This window comes from Pollicipes pollicipes, unplaced genomic scaffold (genome assembly GCF_011947565.3).
Source record: "Pollicipes pollicipes isolate AB1234 unplaced genomic scaffold, Ppol_2.1 Scaffold_6052;HRSCAF=7182_pilon_pilon_pilon, whole genome shotgun sequence".
In the NCBI taxonomy this organism is placed as follows: domain Eukaryota; kingdom Metazoa; phylum Arthropoda; class Thecostraca; order Pollicipedomorpha; family Pollicipedidae; genus Pollicipes; species Pollicipes pollicipes.
This window is the reverse complement of record NW_023596805.1, coordinates 10,137,590-10,148,228: the sequence shown is the minus strand read 5'-3', so window position 1 is coordinate 10,148,228 and position 10,639 is coordinate 10,137,590. Positions and strand designations below refer to the sequence as shown.

Here is a 10,639-nt window from a genome sequence, read left to right as displayed (position 1 = left end):
TATATATATATATATATATATATATATATATATATATATATATATATATATATATTAAAATGCGCGCGCGTGTGTGTGTGTGTGTGGTGTGTGTGTGTGTGTGTGTGGTGTGTGTTGTGTGTGTGTGTGTGTGGTGTGTGTGTGTGTGTGTGTGCGTGCGTGCGTGCGTGCGCGCGTTTGTGTGTGTGTGTACAAATGTACAGGACTACCTCAGTAAGTGCCAAAACGCGCACATGACGATAACAAGGTTCCGCAGACACGCGGCAGCAGGTGCTCTATCTCTTGGCAGGTTCAAATACTACAACCGAGTCAGCACGGCCGCTACCGTAGCAATTCTGACACGGCCAACTGGCAGCGACTCTGACGTCATGTCCCATGGCGTAATCAGACAATGACGTATTGAGAAGCTTACTAACTAAATGGTAGAATTTTGTTGTGTCTAGAGCAGTCTTTTGCACTTACAAGCATGCCAATGCGAGTGCCAGAGTGAATGCCAAAGGCAATGCCCACAAGTGAGCAACATTTCATCATTTTCATTGCCTACTTCAGCATCAATCGTATGTGGAGCACTCCCTTAAAACAAAGTGTCATACATTACTGAAAAGTGTGTGCCTCTGACTATATCCCCGGATTGCAACCGTTAACTCCCCAGTTGATATAGCGATAAGCACCCGCAGATCTCCAGACCCCGAGGCCTCACTCTTCAGTTCTCAGATGGGCACCACAACTCCTTCCTTCCGTAACAGAGTAAAAAGGATCTGGTTGCCACACATAAAGCCAAATGCCTTTACACGTGGATCTCATCATTGGCGTGCTTCGCTTCGCGTTTTTCTCGTTTTGCCCGTGCTTGGGCTCGTTCTGGAAGAGCAAGACTGACTGTTGTTAGCGGCCGATCAAGAACTCGAAACGATCTCCTCCTATCTAAGATTGTAGCTCTATATTCCTCTGTCTACCACGGCGCCAGTAGTCACCAGTGTTTGGTGTTCATGTCGTCATACCCGGAATGCTCGCACTTCCGGTAGAACGTTTACTAGTCACCGCTGATTAAGGCCTACACGGATAAGAAACATTGCACCAGTCACCCCGCATGAAGAACTGCAGACTTCTAGACATCACATAACCATCCCGTTACCCCCACTAGAGCCTAACAAGCCGCAACACCAACTCCTACCCGTTTCCCTCTACGTGCGGTTCTGCCGTGTCTCCTTTGCAGTGCAGTCCACAGCCAGCCGCGTGACAGGCTGGTCTGCAGGACGGTTATCTGGTCTGGTCTGGTCTCTGTTCGGTCTGAGTCAGGCCGCGATAGAGTGGCGGCGGACCGCTATCGCATCTCCGGCGAGATAGCCGCCGCGACCGACGGCGCGTGGGTGAGCGCCGCACCGTACCCTGTCTGGCCACTGCGCACGCGTCCTGGTGCTGCCTGCGCGTGGAGTGAGCATCGCACCGTTACCCTGTCTGGCCACTGCGCACGCGTCCTGGTGCTGCCTTGCGCGTGGAGTGAGCGTCGCACCGTACCCTGTCTGGCCACTGCGCACGCGTCCTGGTGCTGCCTGCGCGTAGGGTGACCGCGAAGGTGTTGCCGGGACGCTGGGAAGCCGACCTTAAGGCGGAGTAGGAGCGCACGCACGGACCAAGCTAAGGTAAGATGCAAGACGCAGGCGATGCAGAGCAGAAAAAGACGTCACGTGGTTTACCACGCCATCTGATGATCACGTACGGCGTCGTGTGGTCTGCGCGTAGCCTGAAGTACCTCATTGTGATCGTATTACAGTAAACTAGTTATCAATGCATTGTATTGAATCTGAATTTAGGCACAAGCGCACATTAGGAAGTACGCATAACGCTTTTTGAACGGTTAACAAAGTATATCAGCAATGTTTTCGTGGATTTTCGAAAAGCTGATGAGTAGCATTAGTTGAGACCTGATGGCACGGGCATCCCACATTCGTAGCAATTTAAGTTATACTTTTTTCTTGTGGTTGTTCTTTCATCAGCTGCCCAATCCAGAAGAATCGTGTTCTTGGAATTCGTTAGTTGCACATGGGTGTCACTCCGACGAATCTCATGCGTCTGTAGGGGACGCCTCCCAAGAGAGCCGCTCAGTGACGTCACGTCAGCTACCAGTGACGTCACCGGATGGATTAATTCAGCTGTCCGGTGGTGTTGATTCTCACTCACCGTTCTTCAGGGGTCGTCATGCGTTCTCAGCTGTCGGCGACAGACGCAAGGCCACGGCAAGCAGCTGCTGTGCTGCTGTTTTGTCTACTGCTGACGTCATTTAGTGAGTGAGGCCGTCCCATAAGTGCTCGTAGCATATCCGGATTTGTCTGGGATACTGGCATGTGCCGGCTGTGGCCGTCTGAGATTCTGACGTTGTTCAACGAGTACACGGTGATGCGTCGGATCTGCCTGCGATTCTGACGTTGCTTGGTGAGTGCCTGACAACGTGTCGGACCTGTCTGTGATTCTGACGTTGCTTGGTGAGTGCCTGACAACGTGTCGGACCTGTCTGTGATTCTGACGTTGCTCGGTGAGTGCCTGACAACGCGTTGGACCTGTCTGTGATTCTGACGTTGCTTGGTGAGTGCCTGACAACGCGTCGGACCTGTCTGTGATTCTGACGTTGCCCGACGAGTACACGGCGATGCCTTGGACGTTGTCGACGAGGACCTACCACACATAATATCGGCGTCGCTCGTTAAGTGTCTGACGCTGCCTGCCGAGTGTCTAGTGAAACCGGTAAAACTGGCGCTCGATGAGTGCATGCTGTCTGATGTCGACGCTACTCAAAGTCTGATACGCGTGATGCTGATGTTGCGCAGCGCGTGCATGCTCTCTATGATGCCGATCACGCTCGGTAAGGGCGGTGTCTGACTTCGTTGCCTAAAAGACGTCCTATTCGGCAGTGGATCCACAACAAGGATATGAATTATTATGGACACTGCTATTTTCGCGTTAACGCGACCCATAAGTGATCTGGACTGCACGACATAGGGCTCCCCGGGTGCCAAGGGCTAGGATGTAGGTAACAGTAAAGGAAGGGAGCAAGGAATGTGGGAACTTAAGGCGCGATATTGATTTCTTCCTACTGTCAAATCTTACCATTTTGTTAGGATCAAAAATGCCACTTCTCCCTAGACACATACAGACTCGCAATGGGTGTTGTGCGAGTGCGTGTTGTGGGCCAATACACCCCCAAAGTCAACGCACACGGGCCCAGCGTGACGTGCGCTACTCACGCAGGGGCTCCGGTGAGCGGCACTCCACTGCTGAGCAGCCTCCAGCGGGACGGGTCGCCTCACCACATCAGCGGTGAGTCCTCTCAGAGAGGCGGGCGGACTGCGGAGAAGGCCCGTCATCGTCCAGCCTTCGGCAGGGTTCCGTCGCCAGTCACATGGCTCCCGCCGCGAAGGATGTTCATAATGTCAGCTACTTTGATGTTTTTGTTAGCTGGAAATCTGTGTTACAAACGCTTAACACCCTGTTTTTGCTATGTCAGCAGAGTTATGGATACATTGGAGGAGTTCTTTATCCATATGCCAGCTCTGAAGCCGAAATTGTCTTGACCATATTGAGTCTCAGTGGACCTAATGTGCTTGACTGCTCCCTTGGGCTCTTTCGTTTGCACACGCTGGTAGCCAGCAGTCCCAAGGTGTGTGTCGTGTGAGCCTGGAGCACCTCCCCGAATCAAGCTCGTGTCTTCCTCTTTGCTTGCCTGACGTGGTTCCCCTCAGCGTCCTTCAACCGCACTACAGCCGCAGCCGGGTCAGACAGTTACGGTGAGTTGGTCGGGCGAAGACACCACACAACTGATGTTCGCTTTCCCCGACGGCAGACGGGCCACTCAGCTCGACGGCCGCCGGTCGGCAGGAAGCGAGCAGCAGGCTGGGCGGCATCGGGCGGTACCGGCGCTCGCAGCCGCAGCAGAGCCACAGCGCCACCCAGCAGCTGGACCGCGAGCTGGAGGTGGCCAGAGAGGTGCGCCGGCTGGAGGCTGAGGAGCGCGGTCACCAGGCCACCGGCGCGGCCCGGGAGCGCGCCCAGCAGCAGGAAGTAGCGCGAGAGGTCCAGCAGCCCACGGCCGCACCGGCGGACCGCACCGCGCAGCAGCAAGAGATCACTAGGGAGGTGAAGCACGTGGTGGCAGAGGTGCAGTCGGGGCAACCCCACAGTAGGTCACAACACGAGGCGCAAGAGCAGGAAATAGCGAGGGAAATCAAACAAGCTGAAGCGGAAGCGCAGTCGGGGCAAGGCCCTTCTGATACATCACTACAGGTGGCACAGCAGCAAGAGGTTGCGAGAGAGATCAAACAAGCTGAGGCGGAAGCGCAATCGGGACAAGGCTCTTCTGATACATCACGACAGGTAGCACAGCAGCAAGAGGTTGCGAGAGAGATCGAACAAGCTGAAGCAGAATCGCAGAATGCAGACAGATCGCAACATGGGGCGCAACAGCAGGAGATCGCGAGGGAGGTGAAACAAGTTGTGGCAGAAATACAATCGGGGCAGTCTCCGAGTGCCTTGCAGCAGGAAGCCCGAGAACGAGAGATTGCAGGAGAAATCACACAACTTGAGGCACAAGTCCATGCTAACGCGACCGATTACTTATCACCAGACACGGATCGGTCATTGGGTGATAGCTACTCAGACGAAGATGAAAACGAAGATGACAGCGAACAGAATGATGATGACCGAGATCCTCACATCTACGATGATTTCTTCGCTAATGACGACGGCGCAGTGCAGAAAAAAGGTGATCACGAGGAAGCGTCCTCCTGGAATTCAAAAGACCACAATGCTGCAGTTGACGCCCCAGAAACGCTGACCAGCGGCCAAACGCGGTCTGTGGGCAGCCATCAAGGTCAGGCAGAGATCGCAGCGGGCAGCAAGGGTCACGTCAAGGCCGCCGCCTTCAAGTCGTGGCAGGCGACGACCATGACGGTGGTCATGTGCGCCGTGATTGGCCTTGTCCTGCTCACCGTGGTTGGAGTCTGGTTCCGCCACTTCAGGTGAGAATTCGTCCGTGTGGTGACGTCACTGGGGCACGGTAAATGCGAACTGCTGCCAGCAGGAGTTTGTAAAAATATGAGATCTGATGCGGCGTTCGGAGTGTGATAGGCCAGCATGTGCTGACAATAACGCTACAGGTGAAATTTAACAGCAGCGCAAAATAGGGCTTCCTTTTGTTTGATGCGGCTGCATCGTCTAATGTGCTGATGGTAACTCTGCAAGAAATTTACCCGCACGATTAAACCAGACTTTTTCTCTGGTTTTGAGCTCTAAGCGTTGTAAGATAAGACGACGTAGCTCGCCCATGCCATCTCAAACAATCCAACAAACCGTCATGGCTCGTTGGACCGCTTGCGCTCGTCAGAGCATCTCTGCCGCTGAGTCTATGCGTCATCAAACGGAGCTGACGGCTGTCCACAGCCCCGAATCACCCAAGCCACAGAACCTGCTGCTGGAAGACGACGAGAACACCGTGTACAACAACACCACCAGCACCCGGCCGGCCGGCCCGCACCAGGTAACCGATACTGCAGCTTTGACCGACGGCGACACATCCTGGACTTCCACGTGGAGACCTTCGGTAGCCGATACCAGTGGTAGTGGACATGATGGCCCTGACCGACGGCGACACATCCTGGACTTCCACGTGGACACCTTCGGCAGCCGATACCAGTGATAGCGGACACGACAGCTCTGGCCGACGACACATCCTAGACTCCCTCGTGGAGACTCTCGGTAGCCGATACCGGTGGTAACGGACGCAACTCTGACTGACGACGACGCATCCCTTACTCCCACGGGGATACCTTCGGTGGCCGATACCAGTGGTGGCGGACACAACTCTGATCGACGACGACGCGTCCCTTACTCCCACGTGGGATCCTCCGGAAGCCGATACCAGTGGTGCCGCAGTGTCCTCACCTAGTGGCGTCCACACGATGCGTACATCATGAGGAACTACTTTCGCCACCAGTCCTGGTCTTGATCACTGAAGGCGATGACGGCCGTGGATTGTGGTGCGGTTGAAATTCGACTTTATTCGTGAGAGAGCTGGGCACGCCCTTGACCCAGCTGGTACACCCTGTGACAGCTGACTGTGGTGGTACTGCAGCCTGGATTGTGGCCAGCTGTCTTCACAGTTATCGGTTTGCGTTAGTCACGCCGCGCTACGAGGCTGTTTGCTATTTAAAACGACACGTGACAGCTGATTTCAAGCGTTTGTAAGGTGAGACAGTAATAATGACCTTATTCCTTTGAGAAAAACCAGGAGAATGGAGAAATAGATTGGCTGATATTCCGGCAACATGCCTTAATCGAAACAATAGCAGAAGTGAATTCACTTCTGCCATTGTTCACCTACAGGCCATCACGCCCTATGAGTTTTGTGTCTCTGACTCTCTTAGCTTTTGAGATCTCAGGGGTCAAATTGCCCCCCTCCCCCCGCCCAAGTGGAGGGTATTCAACCGGCCACCCGGGCGCGCGTTGACAAGCGGACGAAGACTCAAGGACGTAGCTGAGACATTTTTTATTTTCCCCTCACAATAGTCCACCAGCCCAGTCCTTCCCTCTTAGACCACCCGTAAGTGGGGACGACATCTGAATAAAGGAAACTTGGCCAGGCGTGGGGAACTCTCTGTCTTAGTCAACATGTTAGAAAGGCTCTGGCCACATACAATTAATTCAAAATAACTAAAATGGACCTCGTGCAAAATGACCACTGTGGTCGACACACACTCTTGAGCCGAAATGAATAACTCCATGGTACCAAACATTTGTCAGGGTCGGAAAATGACCACTTTTATTTTTAAATATTGCTACTTCTCACACGGCGCGCAAACACGTTTGCCAAACGTCTTTTTGGCTCACACACGAAAGCCATCTTTTTGCAGACCACAACGGTAAGAGCATGCCACAACATACCAATGATGCTTATTCGCATACAGACTTTTCCATTTACATCCCTGTGGGTGCGCAACGACCTCCAGCGAACCGAGACGGCTCGGGGCTAACGCTTCTGACCGGTGACACCAGCCCGCGATGGCCCCATCGGTGGCCAGGTCGCGTTTGAGTGAAGGCATTACTCAAAAAGTGTACTGGTGCATATACCACGACCACTACCAGCACCATTACCCACCGGTGCTGATAATTACCATCACCAGTAGCATGGTCGGTGCTTGCTCGGTCTGACGCGTGCAACGGAGCCGTGGCACTGCGCTTGAAAGGTCAGGCCTGCCAGAGTCAAGCGATAACAGGGCCGATTTGCGCTAAAGCGGGACCGTCACACGGGCTTGAAAGGTCACCGCAAACCGTGTCTGACAAACGACAAACGCCTTGAAAGGTCATACGGTGGCCCAGCAACGGCGGATTAAAAGGCCGTGCTCCCCCTCCCCCCTCGCTCTAAAGCGTAATTCAGAGGCCATTCAGGCAGCGCGGAATGGCCATGATGACCGCAAAGGGCCTTTGGAGCGAACTGCAAAAGATTTTGTGTTTGTATCATAAATTGCAGAAGGAAAGGTTTCCGGAACCGGCGCAGCATTCGGGGCTTCTCGAACTTGTACCTCCGGCTGCGCATGGGCTTAACAATGGCTGCTGAGGGCAAGAGGACCCCTTAACCCGGAGGCGTTATAGACATACCAGAGGCACCAAATCCTCGCTCTGAGTAAAACCCGGCGTGCACTACTGCACCATGTCGCAGTGATTGACATGGGCGCCCTGCGTTCCTGGAATGATGTTCCATGTGAAATCATGCAAATTTAGTAAAGCTTTGGACCACAGATCATCGTGGCATGCTCGAGCGAACTGATTGGTAGTTACCTCCAAGTTATTCATCAGCCACAGAGTCAGTGCCGAATGTCATCGAACGAAAGCAGAGCAGAAAAAATGACTCCGATAATGGTGTTGATATGACCCGACTAAAACAGAGTAACGGTGATCTAACCACGCGCGCAGGACATGGAGCCATCTTTACCGATTCCACGCAGCATGGATGCGAGGATATATTACATGGACTTTGCGTTTAAAGCATTAATGAGCGTGCGAAATTATGAGTAGGCAGCGTAGAATTCCACAGCAGGTAACAGTTGATATCTCCAACGACATGTGAACAGTATGATCCGCTGACATGAGAACCAACAGAGATGAACTAAAAATAAATTTATACTGTCGCGTAATAGTATCCGTTGGCAATACCAAGCATGTGATAAGACCGCAAAGTAATAAAGCGTGCGCATCGCCGAGCGAATAACGCCAGATCCTACTTCGCCGCCATCAGAAACAATCGGTGACGTCACCTGTGCTGATGTTTCAGGTCGGTCGTTACGCCCGCCTGACGTGACCGTGACGTCACCCGTCGGTGTGACGTCATCCGTCCGCCCCACCGCCGCACGCCGGGCCCTCGTCTCTCCGCAGCCGAGGTGGCCCACGGGATGAAGTCACGATGCAAACTCCCACGGGGTCACGATGCAATCTCCCATCACCGCATCGTCACAGGACACGCGGTGCGCGCATCGCCTGGCGTCAGGCCACTGGACGTGTATCGGGGTGTAGTGAGATCTCGACGAGGTCGGGGTGTAACAGGCAAGTTCAGCTCGGTGCACCCCTTTGGTTGACCACCCACCAGCCAACCATAACAGAGCCTACGGCTGACTGTGCGTTGGACGTTAGACGCGACGTTAGACGTTACGTTAGAAGGAAGTGTTTGTACTATCGCTGCTACATGCCGGCTCCCGGTGTGGCGAAGCACGCATGTCTAATCACGAACGCGTCCCAGATCAGAGGGAATGACTGTGGTTTGAGTTGGGATTCCTCATACCGATTCCATCCGGTATTTCGCGATTCAGTTTGCTACACAATCATAAAGCGAAGCTGAGTCCTAATCAATCGTATTTGTCAGTCAGGGTACACCACATGGTTAAAGAAGGGCGGGGCGTCCATTAAGAATCGGTAGCGCTGGCCATGTCAAACATGCGTAGGAAGTCCCAGTGACTGCGCACGCACATTGGCACCATGGTGTAGTGAATGGGACCAAACCGAATGACCCATAACTTGCAGCTGATAAAGCGAACAAGTGAGCCTGCGTGGCGGACAGCGAGCCGGCAACGACGTCAGTGAATCGACATCAATATACTGTGGTTTTTCCAACGGCATTTTTTCTTCCGCCGACTTGCAGAACTGGCATTTCTTGTCGATGCTATTCGGCGGGGCATGCAGTACGCTTCATTTAACTTTGATTTAACTAACTCGTTCCACTGAGTCTAATAATCAGTTAAATGTTATGGCTATTACCTTCAAATCACCAAACTAGCAATTTAATCATTTCGTTTCACTAACTTGTTGCACTGGCTAACGTTGAGTGGGGTACTTACTATTGTTTGGCTTTTTTAAAAATAGTTATTATTTTACTATTTTATAAGTAAGCTGATGGAGCCTTGTCTTCGCCTGTCCCTGACATATTTTGGAACCAACGGTGATATTTATCTGATTAAACCTATTGTTGCATACGCCAAATGCCGACCCCGGACATCGATACCCAGGTATGGTGACCATAAAAAAACAGTAAAACAACTCAATTTGGCTCTAGTTACACGCGCCCAATGCATAACCGTGAAAAAACATTCACAGCGGTCCCTTCCCTGTTTCGGCAAGACTGGCTTAAAGGGAGTGTGCTACGCTTGTATGAGGTTTTGAACTGAAATAGCTATCTTGAAGATCATTTGGTGAAGTTTACAGCCCCAATCTGTCTTCAGACCTAACCCCTCTGGTTTCTGAGGTGTACGCTCGGAAATATGTGCAGACTATTTTGGGGAGACATTTCAAGGTCGCCCAGGCATCCATGACGCCAAAATAACGTCATCTAAATCCTGTCATTCCACTATCCATGCGGCGAACAAGGCCAACAAAAATAAGCTTAAGTCGCTGATATTTGACGTTCCTGAAAACGACTCCCAGACAAAACGGTCGTTAAGTAGCCGTCAATGAATGTATTGCAGGGTGCCATCAAACATTGCAGCGCGTAACCAATGACGTACTGAGGACCATATGCACTAAACCGAAATATTGTGTTGCCTTGATCAGTCTTTTTCATTTAAAAGTACGCGGATGTTACAAGTGAGCTCATATCAAATCCGATGTTTGTTTCAATATATTCAAATATGGAATATTCCCTTTCAGACATCGGAGATGAAGGCCCCGTAATAACCCCTCTTTCAAATGCCTCGGCCCTCAAATGTCATCATCGAAACAGACGACAGGACAAAAGTTTCACGAGCGCGTGCTCTTCGGCACTCTGGAGGAGATTTTTCTGACATTTTCACGAACGGGAGCATCCAATTCACTCTGTTTCGATCAGAAGCGACCAATCATTGTCGCCGCCATCGAAGACCAGGCGCGAGGAAAACACTTAAGCATCTACTGTATACGGAATACGCTTTATTAAGTTTGCTGTTTTCACAATTACAACCGGGTGGACAGGCGTTGCTGTTAGTACAATCATGACGCGTCCGAACGAATACCTGTGATCTCCCAAGACCGGACGTTCGGTCTTCAAAGCGTGCGCCCCAACATGGCGCCTGTTTGCGTTGAGCGGACGGACGGCGCGGATTGGCGCCACGGTTGGTCGCCATGGCAACGC

The 10,639-nt window shown here is 52.3% G+C and overlaps 1 protein-coding gene across 1 annotated transcript; it reads left to right on the top strand.

The window, feature by feature from the left end:
• Positions 1-1,595: 1,595 nt before the first annotated feature.
• LOC119104467 (plectin) lies at positions 1,596-9,150 on the top strand. The gene is made up of 6 exons (XM_037228183.1): positions 1,596-1,640; positions 2,189-2,281; positions 3,244-3,312; positions 3,836-5,009; positions 5,431-5,527; positions 8,318-9,150. The coding sequence occupies exons 2-6, from the start codon at positions 2,197-2,199 to the stop codon at positions 8,342-8,344; spliced, it is 1,452 nt and encodes a 483-aa protein (XP_037084078.1). The 5' UTR covers positions 1,596-1,640; positions 2,189-2,196; the 3' UTR covers positions 8,345-9,150.
• Positions 9,151-10,639: the final 1,489 nt, after the last annotated feature.

Excerpts from the sequence above, each read along its gene's own strand:
- LOC119104467 (XM_037228183.1), top strand. The coding sequence starts at position 2,197 with ATGCGTTCTCAGCTGTCGGCGACAGACGCAAGGCCACGGCAAGCAGCT. Across the intron at positions 3,313-3,835 it reads GTCGCCTCACCACATCAGCG|ACGGGCCACTCAGCTCGACG; the intron begins GTGAGTCCTCTC and ends CCCCGACGGCAG. Across the intron at positions 5,010-5,430 it reads GTCTGGTTCCGCCACTTCAG|CCCCGAATCACCCAAGCCAC; the intron begins GTGAGAATTCGT and ends GGCTGTCCACAG.